General features: G+C 37.6%; 2 protein-coding genes and 1 long non-coding RNA gene across 6 annotated transcripts in view; 2 read left to right on the top strand and 1 right to left on the bottom strand.

Annotated features, from left to right (window-relative positions):
* mbd2 (methyl-CpG binding domain protein 2) overlaps positions 1–1,793 on the top strand; it is a 34,312-nt gene extending 32,519 nt beyond the window's left edge. For both annotated transcript variants that reach the window (XM_053230475.1, XM_034300941.2), the window contains one exon: positions 1,241–1,793. In XM_053230475.1, the coding sequence (XP_053086450.1) occupies positions 1,241–1,250 (10 nt within the window). In that variant the 3' untranslated portion in view covers positions 1,251–1,793. The remainder of the gene's footprint in view (positions 1–1,240) is intronic.
* A 4,158-nt stretch (positions 1,794–5,951) lies between these two features.
* On the bottom strand, positions 5,952–8,038 carry LOC113531278 (gamma-crystallin M2). The gene is made up of 3 exons (XM_026921888.3): positions 7,904–8,038; positions 7,568–7,816; positions 5,952–6,300 (listed from the first exon to the last, which is right to left on the bottom strand). The coding sequence occupies exons 1-3, from the start codon at positions 7,910–7,912 to the stop codon at positions 6,016–6,018; spliced, it is 543 nt and encodes a 180-aa protein (XP_026777689.1). The 5' UTR covers positions 7,913–8,038; the 3' UTR covers positions 5,952–6,015.
* A 2,009-nt stretch (positions 8,039–10,047) lies between these two features.
* Positions 10,048–18,754, top strand: part of LOC113531279 (uncharacterized) — a 45,187-nt gene continuing 36,480 nt past the window's right edge. For 2 of the 3 annotated variants that reach the window (XR_004577410.2, XR_008301076.1), the window contains exons 1-2: positions 10,048–10,388; positions 10,956–11,017. This is a non-coding gene — a long non-coding RNA (uncharacterized LOC113531279). The remainder of the gene's footprint in view (positions 10,389–10,955; positions 11,018–18,754) is intronic. The other variant, XR_003403238.3, reaches the window with a different exon arrangement.

The following is an 18,754-nucleotide window of genomic DNA, read 5'->3' on the forward strand; positions in this document are numbered from 1 at the left end:
CTAAATAATCAAAAGCACCAGTGAAAAAAAAAATTAATTTCCCCCATATTAGGAAAAAACTGGCAAAGAATTACACCATCAGTCTGCATCCTAATGCATTTCGTGTCTTTGGTTCTTTGTAGCATGTTTGGAAGAGCCTGTGCCCTTCAGCGACACACACACACACACACACACACACACACACACACACACACACACTGCACTCTCTTCTCCCTTCACCATCTCTGTGGATCCCCATCACCTTCTCTTGCTCTCTTTCATGTTTCCCCGAGCCTCCTGCAACCCTCTTATTGATTACTCCTGATCCTGGGGGGATTTTTAAAATAATAAAAAAAACCCTCCCATTTGTGCTGTTGTATGAATGCAACTTTTCCTCAACAATGCGCCGCATCTGAAGCCCTTCGGCACACCGACCTCGCTCGAAAGGTCCTACGCTATTTTTATCCATCTATTCAAGTCTGTGTAGTGTGATGTAACCCCTCGAAGCTCAGAGAACTTCCAAATATACTCTGTCTAAGGATCCAGCTGTGGTTACATTTTAATGCCGCATTGTTTAGCTGCAATACTTCATGACTTCGGTGTGTTAAAGGTCTGTCTGAGTGAAGAGATGTTTTGATATATGGAACAGCAGAGTTTTGGCATTTCTTGCAAAACTCAAAACTTCAATGTTGCTTCGAGTTGACATTGAAATTCTGAGACAATTAGAAATTACATTTTTTGAACAGAGAGAATGAAATAGTGTTTGATTTTAGAAGGTTCTATCTGGCTGTTTCTTATCAAGCACTGTCGTGATCTCATTAAATGACTAATAAATGATAATAAACCCAGCCACGTTCACAACTATTAGTCCGTTTACTGAGACCAAATCTGAGCGAAATGAAAACTTTTGGTTTATTCACACACACACACACACACACACACATTCACACACACACACACACACACACACACACACACATATATATATATATATATATATGTATGTTAAACATATCTTACACATCTGCTAGCTAACTTCATTCCCTGGTTACACTGGAAAGTTCAGTTTATTAAGCACGTTTCATGTACCTAGCTAACATCCATAATATTTAATGCTATTTTTATATTCATATTTAAACTTCTAGTCGTGAAATTTATGTCCCCGAACATTATAATACTGAGATCATGATTTATCAGCGGTCCTCTGAGGTGAACTCACACACTGACTCACATACGCTCTTTTTTTTTTTTTCTTTCACAGAATGCACTGAATTCAGGCCACACCCCCTTGACGACCCTTCCCCTCAGAGATGATGTCATCAGTCTGCGCCCGGACCCGGACCCGTCCCCGGACCCGTCCCGCAGACCCAAGCACACTTTACACACCCACGGACGAACAGCTTCAACCAAGGCCTTTTCTTTCTTTTTTTTTTTTTTTTTTTTTTTTTTTTTTTTAAATCTAGAGCATATATTTTTGTGTACATATCTATATGATTCAGAACAATGCTTATTTTGTCCAAAAAAAAAACAAACATCTGAAACATTTTTTTTCTACAGGAAAACAGTGAGCAATACTTCTGAAAAACTGAGTCAGGTTGCAATCTGCTGGATTTGTATTGCTAACTTTTTTTTTTCGGTCTCCGACAGTTGTAAGGGATTCGTTCTTTTTCAGGGTTTGTAACAAATAATGCATTTACATACTTATTAATGAGAACTTGCTTATTTAAGAGAAATAATTTTATACCTTGGAATAAAAAATACTTGTACATTTTGCGCATCATATTAGAATAAATAAATAAATAATAATGTTCACATCTGTGCTGTCATTTTTCTTTTCATTGAAAGTGCTCATTTTTGCTCATGGAAGGGAGCTGAAGCTGAATCTTGACCAAAAAAAAAAAAAAAGTGCTCTTCACATAGTACATACTTTCCCCAAGAAGACACTGCTATTTTAAGACACTAATGTTTTCGTGGTGAATAATTTATTTATTTACATTTTTTTTTTACATTTTGATATTTGTATATTGATTGATTATTTCATTTATTTATTTTTTTTACACTTTTAAGTCTATCTATCTATCTATCTATCTATCTATCTATCTTTGCATTTTTAAGGTTTTATAGTTGTTTGTTTTTATTTAAAATGGTTACATGTTTATGTATGTATTTATTTATACATTTAAGTTTTATTTAAAATTTTTCATTTTAAAGTTTATATTTTTTATTTATTTAAATTTTATTTAAAGTTTTACACGTTTAAGTGAGCTTATATATTTATTTATTTACTTATTTATTTCTTTTTTTTTTTTTTTTTTAGATTTTTAAGTTTATTTATGTATGTATGTATTTATTAATTTAAACTGTATTTATTTTAACAATTTAAAATGTTATATTTACTTGTTTGTTAGTTTTTATTTATTTTAAATGTTTACATTTTTAGGTTTTTTTACTTCTGTATTTCTATATATATTGTTACTTTTTTTATCATTCACTGATTTATTTAAAGGTAACAAATTTGACCAGTCTTCATAGTCAGAATCAGCCATACACGATGAGATAACCATTTTGAAAATGATTTTGAGTGGAGGTGAAAAAAAATCCGTTTTTCCTGGAAGCGGTGTGTCATTTGCGGCGCTGTGATCCACACGACACACGTGGATGGCTTCTGATCTTTTCATTACGGCCACTGCAGGTTCCACGGGGCTGCTGCGTGCGGTCATTAGCATGCGTTAATGGTCTGGTGTTGCCAAGATAATATCAGTCTATGGGAATTTCCTCCCTCCTCCGTCTCTTTCGTTGGCTGAGGTTTGCTTACAAAATGGCCGGAGAATCCATTTGCATCTTATAATGGTCATGTTTTGCATAATTTTTTGGACTCTGAAGGTATTTGTTCCCCTTGTTCTGTGCTTAATATTCTAATTTTAAAAAGATGCAAGTGACTTAGTTAAGCATCAGATGGAGTAGGCCATGTGTCTGCATCATTAAAACTCAATAATGACTCCAACAGGATGGAAGACAATGATGTGACATTTCAGCCTATTAACAAAACGACAGATTTTTATGTGATATCTGGCTCAATATTTAAAATTCTATGTATAAAATAGCCATCTTATGAAATGATTAACATGCCCTCTCTATCTTTTCTGCTCCTCTGGCAGCCTGTGTTTTTGTAAATGATCCCAAATTTCACAGCATGAAATTACTTCAGAGCTCCTAATTACAGCTTGTTATGGGTTGTCATATCTGATTAGTGGCCTGACTGACTCAGATGATGTACATTTCTCCAGGAGTACAGGAAAACGCATGAGTCAGCGAAGTATAATATTGGATCGGACTGCGATTCTTATTAGTCAGAAACAGAATGACCTTTGGTACAGAGGGAGTTTGTGAAAGCCGTCTGCATCTGCAGCAGATCCTCAACTCATTCATTTCACCACAAAAATGAATTTCATACCACACAAGGTTCTTTACACTATAATGAGATGATATGGTATATTTCGGACTGTATTCAGAGCACATAATGAGGATTTAATACTGAGATTGTGCACATCGGCTTTCAGAACTCGGAAGTAACTTCAGAGTGCTATTCAGAGGTTGTGTGAGAGTTATATACATAGTGTGGAGTGTGCCTAAAACAAGGCATGTTTCACTTGCGTGCATGTGACTCTGACCTTGGCCTTAAGCACATTTTTGTTTTGTGAGCGAGAAGCAGTATTAATGTTGCATTCAAACTCATTACTCGGAACCTCCGACTAGGAAAAACCCAAAGAAAACACCCCTTAATTTGTAATTCCTACTCAGAAACTTGGGAAGTCTTCTCAACCCCGAGTTCAGCAAGTGACGTCAAATCAAAATGGCGGCTCACAGCAAGAACAGTAAACAAAGTAGCACCTCTTTCCCTTTAATTTATTTGTTTTTAGATCCATCAGCATACAGACATACTGTATTAACTTGATAAATCTATAAAAAATCTATTACCACTTCGTAGCTCAAATGCATGTAGGTTGAAAATTCCCAGTTCCGCCTTCCCATTTCCAAGGTAAGTCCAGTGCCAGTGTCTGACAGTTTGATGTAACCACAATATGTTTTGCTGAAATTTATGTTTTGGCTCTAAAAACAAAAAAATCTGGAATACCGTTCAAGGCCGATTTTAGATACATAAATATCACACCATAAAATAATTAATGAAGTCATTTAATAGAATCGACCCTTTTTTTCAGAACAGAGGACGTTAGAGGAAACACATCTTAATCAGAGACACTTCTTATCAAATTTTTTTTTAGATTAAATTATGAACAACACTTGATAGCATATCAGATGAGTGCTTGATCAGCTTATGCTTCAAACCTATCCTTCAAAATTTTCAGTGATTGTGATAATTACAACTATAGCTATTCATGCTGCAGTATATCAGCAATATACTAGATTCCTATTAAACGTATTTCAAAGCATGCCATCTTCTCATTCATATATCATATACTGTACTAGTCTTTTTTATTTTTCATTTTAAATTGTCTCTTGCTTTCCTGTTACTTTAAAAAAAAAATTCCTTCTTCAGTCCGTATTTTCTATCCCTGATTTTTTTGGCTTTACAACTCAGAGCGTGTGTTCAAAGGAGGTGGTCCAGATGCTGTCTTGGATGCTTCTACTTAAGAAAAATCTGGCAACCTTGGAGATGTTGACTACACACAGGTGACTTGCATAAATCTGTAGGTGGGACCCAGAAATTGATTTAATCAATTTAAGCATGTGCTTAACCCGACTCTGAATACACATAACTTTCCCAGTGTAAATACTGACATAATTTTTGGTTGCCAATTCTGAATACGATCCTTCTTTTGTGTCATTTTTTGATAATGTCAGTTTTCAATCATGAGTTGGTGACCCAAAATTTGGTTGTAATAATGTGTTATAAAGGACGTATGTAGGTACCCTTCAGATATTTTATCCTTACCTTGCAAATTATTGTTTTTTCATAACATAAACAACACTTTCTTGAAGCTTTGAGACATTGTGTTTGGCATTTTAGAAATAAGTGAAGCTGTAGAAGGTATAGATTAGTGCTTCATAAAAGTGTTTAAATGCAAAACCGATTATCACTTTGGATTTAGAATACGGAAATCATCCATCCAGATGACACATGGGCTGTAAAAGCTATGCATTATGTGTGAGAAGCTTTAAATTCCAGCTCTGGCATGAAGGGAGATAATTACACTTCCTAAATGTTAAGATGACAGGTGAATACTTTTACAGAATATGACTTAAAGCTTTACGGATTTCCTGTTAGTCAGAACTAACTTGCAAGAAACAGAAAAAAAAAATCAGCTAGCTTTTATGCAAAATCAAAACCATGCTATATAAAACTTCTTACATCACCTTATGTATTTTGACATACAAGCCTTAAATACATTTCCCAGCACTGGTTTATAAGATTTGTCCAATACTTGTGATTGTTTTATGAAAGTAGGTACCTTTCAAACAGTGATACTAATATGATTTACCTACAGAAGGACAGAAATTAAACTGCGCTTTGTGGGATGAGATATTAGGAAATGAAAATGAAAAGGCTGAAATGTTGAGAAGAAAAAGCATGCACAGCATTAGCATTAGTGTTAGTTTTAAGCCAAGCATTATGACTTTATGGGCATTATGGCACAAATGGCAGCATAATTGAGCTCAAGAGAGTCATAACATTATGTTTTTATTATTTTTCAGCGCCTGAGCATGGCCTACTGTAAACTCAATATAAGAAAATTACCTTAGTATTGGTTTAAGCTTGGGAAGTTAGGTCAAGATTTAATCTGATATGTTTGAATGCCTTTTTTAGCTCTTGTTTCACTTTAATTTATTTCCTGTTAAATGACCAATTAATGCAATACTGTGAAATAAATTGGAAGCTAGCACCAACTAAAGTGTGTGCATTTTTCTATTTTTACCCAGCCTCTGAAAAAAAAAAACCCAAAACAACTTGGTATGATTTATAAGGCTTTATTTCAAGGTAGCTCATGTTGACACAGGTTGGCAGATTCAACTTTTTTAATACCAGGAATCCATGATGCGTCTCATGCTCATGAACCGCATGCCGCTGCTTCCCATCATGTCCCTGAAGCTGCGGTACTCGCCAGGCCTGAAGTACCACATCCTGCCCTTGTAGTGAGGATACTCGTACATGATCCAGTGGCCGTCCATCACGTGGCACGACATGCATCCGCTGGACCAGTGGTAGCGATCCATGATAGAGTCGCAGTCGTCAGTCACATCCATCATCTGGCCCATGAAGTTCTCCCTCTCGTACATCCTCATCCTGTAGGAGCCGCGGTACTGTTTTGGGGACAGGATGGATGATTTTCAGGCTTGTGTCTATAAAACCATATCTCAAATGATTTCAATAATAAGCGAGCCTCCCCGACTTACAGCCTGTTTTCACAGACACCATTGCCTACTCATCAATATTCATAAAGCAGCCTTCTGTGTTTATTCGTATTCATTACTTGACTCTCGATGCAGTATAGAATTTAGACCACAGTTTATTAGCAGTAGTCAGCATGATAATGTTAGCTTACTTTGGCAAATTAGCTTCCTAATAGAATGCCAAACAAACCTCAATATGAGCAGACATCACCGAAATAAATGTTCTGTGTTTGAAAAACAGTGTAAAGGTTTTATTTGAAGCTTTGTAGCAATTTTACTTAGTGTTATCAATCCTAAATAAAGAACTGTGTGTTGTCCCAAATTGGATACTAGCATGCTAAGCACTGTACATATTGCTCAGTATTGAGCCACCCGCTTATTCTGTACATAGTGAAGTAGCTTTTTATTTAGAACGATCTTAGACAGTTAATTTAGTTGATTTCCTGAATCTGATCTGTAAGAAGGTGTTGATTAATTCTCTATTACAGCAGCTCTGACAGTAGTTACGGCTGGAACACCGATCACGGATGTACGTGTATTAATGCGCTCGTTCCAATACATTATCATTTCTTTAGTAACTTGTATGGCTGTAGCAGCACAAATTAAAAACTGTGTGTAATTTACTTTAAGGAGATGTTTATTTAACATTTTTGGAAGGAGTCTCCACTGTCATCTTTGGAACAGTCAGAGATAAAGCTGTATGTTTTCCCGGCACAGAAAAATCTTTATGTTTCCCAGAAACATGACAAGCTGTGGTGATTTTTTTGTCTTTTAACTAAGCTAAACTAAGCAAGATAAGCTGGTGAGGGAATGACTGTTTATAGCTGCTATAACATAAGTGAAAACCGGAACTAATTTGTTTTGAGAATGTTAACCTTGAATGTATACGAATACGAAGTCCACCGTGTCTTTGTTTAATAAATAACAAATGGTTAGCGTTGACAAATTGCTGTGGTATAAGAGGAATAAAACACTTCAGGATGTGCGGTTATTGGAAAATCAGTGTGGTCACATCAAACCACATCATCATTATTTTCCTAAAACATCTCGACTTGTTGTGTTTTATTCCTTACTTCAATGACGGGCCAATCACATTGAATTATATGTTATGTACATAAGCGAAGTTGATTTTCATGAGCCTCTATAAGGGAATACTTTGTGAGGTGAGTAAACATACCATGGGGATCATGCGGCAGGATCTGATCCAGTTGTTCGTGCCCCATCCCCACATGTTCATGTAGTCGGGGTACTCGCCCCTCCTGAGGAAATACTGGTTCCCCATGTAGTTGGACTGATCGTAGACCATCCAGCAGCCGCCCTCCACCCTGCACGAGTAGCAGCGGTTCAGGTAGGGTGACATGTCGGCGCAGTCACTGCTGCACTCATAGGTACGGCCGCCGAAGTTCCTGTCCTCGTAGAAGATGATCTAAAAAAAAAAAAAGACGGACATGACTCATATTTTTCCTAAAGCAACGTGGATAGCTGATATTTTTAGAAACAAACCCGTTCTTACCTTCCCCATGGTTCCAGTGGGCGATTTTTAGGCTTTGCTGGAGATGTTACCAACTGGTGATGGACACACACTCTTCCACCGATAAACCCTCGTATTTATACCTGACTGACCCCAAAATCTGGCCGAAAACCTCATTGTCCAAACCCCCTGAGCAAGCAACATAGCACAGAGGACGGCTTTTATTACAGTTCCATGTGATTCAGCCTCCAGAGGGCTTTTGAATGGATGCAAGACAATACATCAGAGCGTTTCTTTCTCTGTATGTGCACTGTACTGGGTTTGTCATGTTCAGGATGAATAGCTGTGCTCTACTGAATGCCTTTTTTTGTCTTTGTGTCAGGCTGAGTGAGCGATTTGGCAGTGGTACGAGGGCCAAATACATCATCACACCTGAGCTGGCACTGCCACATTTCAGGATCGATTTTTAAAACTCTTTCACTTAATGTATGACTTTTAAGTCCAGTCGATGCTAGGCAAGAACAGCTTCTTTTAGCAATATAAAGATGAGTCGTCTTTCCTCTGTAGAAAAGAAGGCCCTGTATTTTTTCCCCCACAATGTCTCGTGTATATCTGACTTACATTGCCTTATCATCTATTTATTTGCGCTACGCTGAGCTTCTATCCTATATGCTGTCATTGTTTTTGTTTTGCTGATTTCTAAAAAAAAAAAAAAACACAGTTATCCTAATAGGATGCTAATTTCCTCAACAAATATCTTTTTTTTCTACCCCAACTTTCACATTTAGCTTGTCTCAGTGGCAATCTAATAATTGTCTAATTAAGTCAGCTTAGTTAATGCAACTATTCATCCGTAGACTGTGAATCAGATCTCCACTACAGCTCTGTATGTGTGAGAGTGTGTGATGCAAACTGGCAACACACCAATACTACATCCAAATTAATCTAAAAAAATAGCATGTGTATTATTTGAGATATTTAGCAAGCATTAAATTGCACAGCTGAGTGCAAAAGTTTACATTTTTTTTTAACTCACTCTTGAAGTACTGTTTGATCCTGGAGGACTAGAGGCTAGGCCACGGCACCAACCCCAACCCCAGGCACTGGGGTTGCCAAGCCCAGATAAAATTGGGGAGGGTTGCGTCAGGAAGGGCATTCTGCGTAAAAACTGTGCCAAATCAAATATGTGACCAACGATCCGCTGTGGCGACCCCTAACGAGAGCGGCCGAAGGAACAACAACTACTACTCTTGACGTGCTTTTGCCTTGTTGTTGTTGTTGTTTTGTTTTGTTTGTTTGTTTGCTAGATTTGGCAACTTATTAGACCCCTTTAGCAACGTTATTTAAAAAAATGACAAGTGATATTTACAAGTAATAAGTGAGCTATTCCATTATTTGCTAATAGCAAATTCTAGTTTATGTTGCTTCATTTTGTCTGTGTTCTTGAAAAAAAAAAAATAAAAAATAAGTAAATATGTAGAAAGAAATTTTGTAAATATGTAAATAGTTCTTTTGTGGTGCCATGACCAAAGACTTCTCATAATCTATATTTTCTTTTCTGATAACACTTTATTCTAGTCTAGTCTATTCTAAGTGTCTTCCTTCTTCATGTATTACATCTTGATATGCAAATAATCAGGACGCGTCACTCAGTATGCAAATTAGTCGATGACGTCATCTGGCGACGTCCAGCGACACTCTGAGCTTTTACTAGCTTTAATTAGCTTTTACTTCTATTTTTTTTTACTTCTATTTCTTCTATTACTATTACTTCTTTTTGTAATTACTTTTATCTTCTTCACACATGGTAGAATTATTGCGCCTGTGTTTAATACAATTCTGAATTATTTTTAATGTTTGTCTTCTCCAGTTCAGAAAACTAAACCCTAAAATAAGATAAATAAATGAAATGGAACAAAGTAGATGTAAACTTTCCAGTTTGCTAATAAAGAAAACCCCTCATTTAGACCGAATTGCTGTAATATTTAGTCTGTATGCTGTAACAGGTTTTCAAAACACCGTTAAATTAACACGGAAAGCGTCATTTGCGTATTTTCTTATGCATGCAGAGAAGTATTGAAATACTTCGCTCTGATTGGCTGAAATTAACACACACCGCAAGCGTTATTTGAATACTTCACTGTGATTGGCTCATGGAGGTTAATTAACATACAGCACACCTGCACGCACCGCGCGTCCCAATCCGTAGTCTATAATAAATATCAGGCTACTCCTGCATATAAACTAACAGCTGATGAAGCACTATTTTTACACACTGTTTAGTGCACTAGTGTGCAATTTGGGACGAAGTATCACACACGGCTCTGTAGTTAGCGCGAGCTGAGAATGCAGAGGGGAAAAGAGTTTGGAGAAATGAGTTAAAGAGGCGAATGAACTTTTCCGTAAACACAAAACTTTCCATAAACTCCGAATGGCGTTTGTTTGTTTGTTTGTTTGTTTGTCTTAATTTTCTTAATACTCAACAACTCGCAGGAAAGCTTTCAAGACAGCCCTGAAAAACCCACAGGTGGGTCCGAGTACAAGCATTTGATTTATTTCATGCTTTCATTAAATTAAACATGAATCAGCACTTTTCTGTTACAAAAGACTGATTTCAAATGAGATGTCTGATTTTATTGACCTGAAAAATGCTTTTCCCTTCACTGAAAATCCTATTATAGGAAGCTAATAAATAATTAGTGACCTATAATGGTCTGACTTATGAATATTAATAAGTAACATGTAGACATGAGATGTTTCATGGACACTCAGGAATAATACAGAAACATAGGTGAAGGTGTCCTTTATTACATCCTGTGTGCATATTTCATCTGTGTAACTTAAAATATGAATAAAACCTACAAAATCTATAGCACCACAGCATTTTGCCTGTCCTGGCCCACTACAGCATCAGACTCTATTCATTAAAATCCTTAATAAAGAAAAAAAAAATTGCATTAATGTGTGAATCTTATGCTCGAAACATCCTTTTCAATAAATCGTCCTTTATAGGTTATGAAAAACGTCAGTTTTAATGTCCCTGAACATGTTACTCAACCCTGTTACCTGAACACATATTTGAAATATTCCACAGGTCACATGCTCAACAGGAAGTTGCATCGTCCAGATTTCCTGCAGATCACGGGAAGAAGAAAAGTAAGTTCTCTCGTTCTTTTTTCCCTTCATTTTACAGTGATATTATGATGTTTACTGATGCGGTTACTTTGAACATACAAGTGTTTTAACTGAATTATCGATTGAAAGATTGAACAAATAATACTCATTTTTAAATAAATACAGAAATAGCATACTCATTCTGTTAACATGGATGCTAGTTAATGATGTTGTGTTTTTGCTAAATGTATGATTAAAATGTAAACCTCATTTTAGAGCAAAACAAAGAAACCTTGTAAACATGACATTGTTTCCTAGAGGAATAGTTTGAATGGGTAAACTCATGTTTTCTTGGATAATAAAGTAACTGGAAAATAAAGATTTACGTGGGTTAAATCGTATCTCAATTATAGAATCATCCATACGACCTTTAATTTATAGCTGTATACTTTCATACATAATTAAAGCCCAATGACTAGATGTACAGTCTGCACTTTAATGACAGGATGTTTCATTAAAGGCATGTACTGCCCCAAGGGCACTATTTCTCTACCCCTCTCACCCCGTGTGTTCTGCGGGATGTCCTCAAACACTTGTAGTCCTTGATCCGTCACTCACAGTGTGGCTGTGAAGCTTTCATTCTCTCCATTTGAGATAAGATGATGACACACAGATGTTCTACCCAAACCACACTACCATAAGCTGTATCTCATCGCCCTTTTTTCCATCTCACCTTCTTTTTGCCCTCTACACTTTTACAACAGGGCCTGGAAGCTTCCATAAAGCATCCTGCCACGCGCCCAAATGAGCTTCCTGCTCGTATAAATCAAGGCCGATTATTGGCCTGGTCTGGTGTAGAGGCAGGCGATGCATTTTTTTTTTTTTTTTCCCCTCCTACTTTTATTCTCATCAAATTGACCAGCAGCGTCTGTGGCAGGGAAGGCAATCACTCACCGAGGAGGGAGGAGGGGACTCGGGGTCAGGAAGGGCCGTGTATCGAGCTCTTTTGTGGCCTCTTTAACATGGCCATGGATCATTTGGATTGCACACTCGTCTCCTTTTAGGGGAAAAATGGAAGTAGGGAGGGAGATCGCTCTGTTTCCAGGGAGACCGAGAGGAAGTAATTAATAGTGAAGGAAGCTGCTTGTGGAGAACAAATGGCTGAGGAATTTGTGAGCAGACTTTAGATGTATTGATTTAGAATTAAACAAGACAAACTTTCACCTGCTGTCTCGTACAGGAGGAAATGAGTGCGATTGTTAAAGAGCAAGTCTTTAAACAAATGCACTTTAATGACCCGAGCTTAAGTTAACTTTGATCAACCGCTCACAAACTTAATCATATATCCTCAACAAAGTTGTACCACAGTCAATAATGACACTGAAGTCTCAATTCTGATTGGTCAGAAGGTGTTGATTTTATTTTCTCTAACAGCAGCTCTGACAGTAGTTCAGCTGCAGACCACAGGTACGCTTGTACATTTGTATGCTCCACATAAACAGATGAAAAAAGTGTGTGTTCGTTGATGTGGTGAAGTTTTATGTGTAGAGATGTTTATTGAGCATTTATGGAAGGTGTCTCCAGTGTCACTGCTTTGTAACATTCAGTTTTCAGTTCCTGGCTTCTCACTAACATGACACACTTCATTTTTTTGGTCTTAGTAACTTGAAGAGAGAAAGGAATAACAGAGAGGATGGTGAGGGAATGAGTCTTTATAGCTGCTATACGGTTCAGTGTTAACAAGAACTTGTTTCATGAGTGTTTCACAACATCCGGTGTAGCTACAAATGGATAAAAAGTATCACATTTTGTTGCTTAATGAATAAGGAGTAGTAATGATTGGTAAAATGCTGTGGTATAACAGGAATAAAACACTTTAGGACATGCTGTTATAGAAAAGTATTCAAGTTTGTGGTGGTAACTGTATCTCTGGTTCATCACACAACACCTTGCTGTTGACTATTTTCCTATATCAGCATGGCCAGAGTGTTTTATTCCTTACATAGCTTGCAAGTGGGCTTGGCTCCAAGTGAAGCTCAAAACAACTCTTCTTGGTGATTTGAGTCATTTCGTTCAGAAAACTAAAATGATTATGAAAATCTTTATCTTTTAACGCTTTTCAAGATTATGAAGGGATTAATCTTTTAGAGGTGTTTTAATTTACTTACCTATTACAAGAATTGTATGGCCAGATTTCTATTACCACTATTTATATATAAAAAATATTAAATGGTGTTTGGTGTTGAGGGTATTGATTATCGAGGGAAGCCCTGACTTGGAGGTGTGCTGCGTGATTCATGAGCAATTTCCAAACTGTCCAACGTGATGCCTGATGTATGGTCACGTTTCCAAAACAGGCATTCTGTGATCAAAGCATCTGTGGTGACAAATGACAATCATCACTCTCTGTACTGCATTTTATGTTCCTCATTAATCTTTTTTTTTTTTGCTAATGCGTCCTCGTAAGCATCTCGGGGGAGGTGGGGATCATTTGGGAGATGGCAAATTGGACTCGACAATTTGTGGATTTCATTTGAACCCTTTCGGGAAGAGATATATCTCATTGCAGTCCACATGGACGTGATCCAGTGAGAGCCTGTGCTGGTTTATTAAACATTCATACATCATGATTTTGAAAGTGAATAGCCGATATATAAGCACTGATGATCTGAAATATTGAGGTCAATGGGAGTGACCTTCACACAGTGGCCTAGAATGGTTCAATATGCAGCAGGATTTGAATCAGAAGTCAGCTTGATTTGGAAAAATTAAACTTATTCAGACAGCCATTGTTCTGTCAGGTTGTTCCTGACCTTCCTGACCCTGTAGAACATTGAGAATCAATTTATTGTCTGGATATAAAGTGATTTATTGTTTCAAGTCTTGAGGTCTGGTAGTTCAACCCAAGCGACAGCTCACAAGATCCCTTGTTGGCTTAAATCTCCAGAAGTTCCTATAATGAGCCCCTAAGCCACAACTCAAACTGGGGTACCACTGGAATGAGCTCTGGTTTTGATTTTGGGTTGGCAGGCATTCTTGAGTAGTCAAAAATGATTTTGGATGCAAATAGCAAATATATAACCACTGATGATCTGGATTATTGAGGTCAATGGATTCACCTTCAAACGCTTGCCTAGGAAGTTTCAATATGTAACAAGGTTTGAATCAGAATTTAGCCCGACACATTTACACGTTGGTGATTTGGAAAATATTACACTTATTCAGATGGACCTTGCTTTGTCAGGTTGTTCCTGACCCTCTTGACACTGAAGAACACAGAGAATAAACGTATAGCCAGGATATAAAGTGAGTAGAGCAAATTTAACGTTTCAAGTCTTGAAGCATGGTAGTTCAACACAAGCAACAGCACATGAGACCCTATAATGAGCCCCCAGGCCATGGCTCAAACTGGGGTGCCACTTGAACGAGCTCTGGATTTGATTTTGGGCTGTAGGCGATCTTGAGGAATCAAAAAGTTGGGTTAATGCCATCTGAAGAGGTGATGGGAGTCCATGATTCTGTCTCAAAATGAACAAAAAACCCATCAGGAGCCTCATTACATTTAATTAACCTATCTGTGAAAATAGCTGCTCTTAATTAAACTGCTCACTGCATGTGACAGCTTGAGGAATACCATGACCTACTGTGGATTTTCTTTTCTCTTATTTCGATAAGTGCATCTCTGTGTGCATCTTTTCATATTCTCTCACATGTAGCCATGGAGAAGCTCTACTCTGATCTCTTTAATTGGACTGCTTTATTATAGCGTTTTGGCATTAGTCATCACAAAGTTAGTTAATGATCTTAATTTTCTCTTTTGACCAAAACATGTTTGTGAAAACACAACAGAAAATCCATCAAAGCTCTTAGACAGGCTGGGACTTGTCACTTTCGAATAAAATTGGTGAACTGCCTCGCAGTATTGGACCATTACTCTGAGCTCAAAAATAATTGTCTGAAGACTTATCTAGCTCTCGAGCCTGAAAACCTCTGTCCATCATTTTAATGAGAGGGAGGCCCACATTGGAGATCAACGCTCCCGGTTTACCCAAAATGCCACATGGAGGCTCAAATAAATCAACCTTTAATAGCCCCTCTCTCTGAACAACACTTGAACCAGAGAATGCCATTGCAGACAGCCGGTGGTTCAGCTTTTCTTTGTAGAACAGCGAAGAAGGAGAGATGCTATTGATTGATCCTTCTTAATTAATGAGTCCGAAATAGAGCCAGTCCCTGACTGCGGAGCAGCCGTGATTGATTTGGCTTTTACTCTGCCAGACTCGCTTGGAATGAGAACGCCTTTCGCCGTAGCCACTTTGAACCGCATCGCGTCTGATTTCACAATTGGTCACACGCTTGCAACACTAATCATCGCTAGCCGGACTGGCTTTTCCAGCGTCTTGATTTTCTGAAAGACCTTTGGTTTATTGGTTTTTACGGTGAAGCGCAGAGAACCAGGTTTAATTTAGTCCGGAAACATTAATCAAGAGATAACCCAATCGTCTGGCGACAACGGGAAATGAAACTATTAATGCTTTTCTGCAAGACAGAGACAAAACGGTGGAGGAAAAAAAAAAACAAAGACCGGAAGAATGTACCAAGCTGGCCTATTCTTCAGTTGATTATGCAGATGAAAAATGTCCTTATGAAGCATATTGAACAGGGGTATTAATGTGCTCGCAACACGTTTCCAGATGAATTAAGTCAGTTGGAGGTAGTCGGCTGTGAATGTTACTTTATTACTGTAGGGAGGAGAAGGAAAGAATTGCAATGAGAGAGCTGAATTACTTTTAAAGAAAGAATGAAATGGGACTTTATTTACAGATTGGCTGTGATAACTTTGGAGGACCTCTGACTCATGAGAATTTTTTTTTTTGGTGTCTTTATTTAAAAAAAAAAAAAAAAAAAAAAAAATAGGTAGCATTGAACATCCTGGTACACCACTAAGGGCATGAGTAATTCACTCACATAATTTATATATATAAACAAGCTCTATTTTAGATGCTCCATTATACATATGTATTCAAGACTCTTTTCATTTGTTTCCAGGATTAGTTGGGATAACGGAACTAAGGATGTCGTGGTCTGTTTGGCCATCATCTAATAAAGCATCAGTTTAAGTACTTTATTGCTATTTGCTATTATTTTATTGCTATTAAAAAAAAACCCAGACGCTATTTTTTTTTTTTTTTAAATATGCAAAACGCTGGCTTTAAAATTATTGGCATCCCTGAAGTCAGAGCTGGAGTCTCTTCCTGTAATGTCTAACAAGGTTAGAGACCCTTTTTAAAGATTTGAAGCCCATCTTCAATTCAGGCCACAGCTTTCAAAAGGGTTCAGTTCCTGAGAGTAAGATGATCATTGCAAAAAAACAAAAGCAAAAAAAAACAACAAAACCCTAACTTTTGTATCCTGAATCTGTTTGTGTTGTTTTATGTAACCTCCTGGTTGAGGCAAACAGTTTTTTTTTTTTGTTTTTTTCCCACATGCAAGTTCCCACCTGTCAGCTAGCTCTTTGCTATCATATGATTGGGGAGTGCAATGGCTTACATGTACTTCATCCAAGACTCAAAGCCAGCCATATGCATTTTTTATACCTAGCACTATAAAGCACTATATACCCTGATCTGCATATGTGAGCTCACAGAGGGCCATGATTGGCTACTGTTGCTGTGATTGACAGGGGTGAGAAAACATCCCTCCCTCCCTCCCAGAGGCTGACCTTGCTCTTTTGGCTCCTGGCCACGGATGGCTGTGGCGTCATCGGTATTCAGACTCACGATCTCCTGACGATAAGGCCGATGTTTTTCCGTTGCACTACTCAGGAGCCTAGAGGCAACCAGTTGTGCAATAAAATACCCTGATGCATAGCAGAATTCCTGAGAATTCAAGAGTTGCGTGCCTAGCACGGTTACTTCAAGATGTAATCACTCTGGATCTGCTGCAAGTCTGAAAGTTATTTAATAGAGTGATTTTTTTTTTTTTTTTTTTTTTTTTTTTTTTTCCGTTTCTCTGGGAAACTTCATGAAGTTTTGTAAAAGTGAGTAATAATTTAAGACTAAAAGATATGGAACCATCCTCATCAGCATATCATAGCTATGTGTTTCACTGATATGTCTCCATGCAGTATTTTTAGCCCAATGTCATGGTAGCTGTGTAAATGATTCAATGCTGCGAATCAAAGAATTTTTCCTCCCTGTCGGTACAAACAGAGACCCTTGTTGCCCTATTTCATTCAGTGACTGAGTTTTGAAAATTAAGTGACACACAGGGCCAAATTAAAGTTTGATTAAAGCTGGAAGGCGTAAAAGTTAAATCGGCACTCGGCACCACTTTTTACTCGGTGTGCTTTATATATAACACTGTGTGGATAAAGGGTTAATTTTTTTTTTTTAGCACACACAATTTTTGATGTGTGTCTGAGTATAAATATAAAAATGATGTTTGCCTACTTGTTAGCTAGACAGGGAAGCACAACCCTGTAGGAAAGACAATCTTAATTACAGCATGTGACCATCTCTCAGGTGTGTGTGTGCGTGAGAGAGAGAGAGCGAGAAAGAGAGAGACTGTCCTTGGCTTTGCTCTGCATCCCAGCAGTATGTCCTGCATTGCCTTGGAGCCCCCCTAATTAACGGTGGAGTGTAACACCATGGAGAAAGAAACACAGACAACAATGCACACACATGTACACTTGATTCCCAGACTCCCAAGTGAATAGTGATAAATAATTTGCAGGTTGTATCCAAATACTATTGCCTTAAAAAGAAGAAGAAGAAGGAAAAAAAAAGCACACCCACCCCGAGGCATTTGTTGCTCCGAGCACACACTTCTGAGAATAATAATGACTTAAAGACAGAACAGTTTGTACTAGCAGGACTCCTCACCTGTAAATGAACCGAGAACATCTTAGGTGATGCTCGGGCTGTGTGTGTGGTAAACACTCGTTGTACCATACAATGAAAATACAAAATATAGTCCTGTTCCCCCTGAGTTGTTCTTACACAGCAAAACTAAAGAAGCAAACTAAACTGAGGGTAACTGTGCATCCTGTCTCCTTTTTCCTCCATTCTTCTATATTTGCTGAGCTGAGTGAGACATGTCACACTGATGTCAGTCACGTCTCATGGTTGCAGAAACATACAGGGGTCTATAGTAACTTTTAAGAGCAAGTCAGAATTTGTTTTCTAAAATGTCACATTGTGTCAGATTTGGAAGAGTTTTCATAAATACTTATGTTTTTACAGCTTTTATCGCATACTATCGAACCTTTCCAAGCCAACAGAAGACATTTGCTGTTATAGGCAATTAGGAGGGATTATTGGTCTGAGGAGCTCCGTGTTTCCAGTGTCTAGGTACTAAGAGTTTAACAAGCTTTGCTTGCTAGTTAGCAAACCTATGTAGCTTGCCTAAAATCTATATCAAGAAACTAGCTAGGTAACGCTAGATAGATAAATAGGTCATGTTCCGATTGAGGAGTTGCCTATAATGGACACATTTAGCTAGCTAACTTTGTTCAACTTTGTTTGATGTTGCAATTGTAAAATATTCTGTATTGAACATGTCTGCAAACAACGAAGTTGTATCAAAAGACTTTAATGCCTTTAATTACTTGCTAGTATAAAGGTTTCTACGATATGTGTATATATTAGGGGTATAACGATACACTCTGGTCATGATTTGATTCACGGTACTTTCGATTAACGATTTGATGCAATGTGACTCTCAGAATATTTAGAACAACATTTGACTGCAAAACAATGTACTTTTTTCTGTCTGCAT

The sequence above is a fragment of the Pangasianodon hypophthalmus genome, chromosome 27 (genome assembly GCF_027358585.1).
Source record: "Pangasianodon hypophthalmus isolate fPanHyp1 chromosome 27, fPanHyp1.pri, whole genome shotgun sequence".
Taxonomy (NCBI): Eukaryota; Metazoa; Chordata; class Actinopteri; order Siluriformes; family Pangasiidae; genus Pangasianodon; species Pangasianodon hypophthalmus.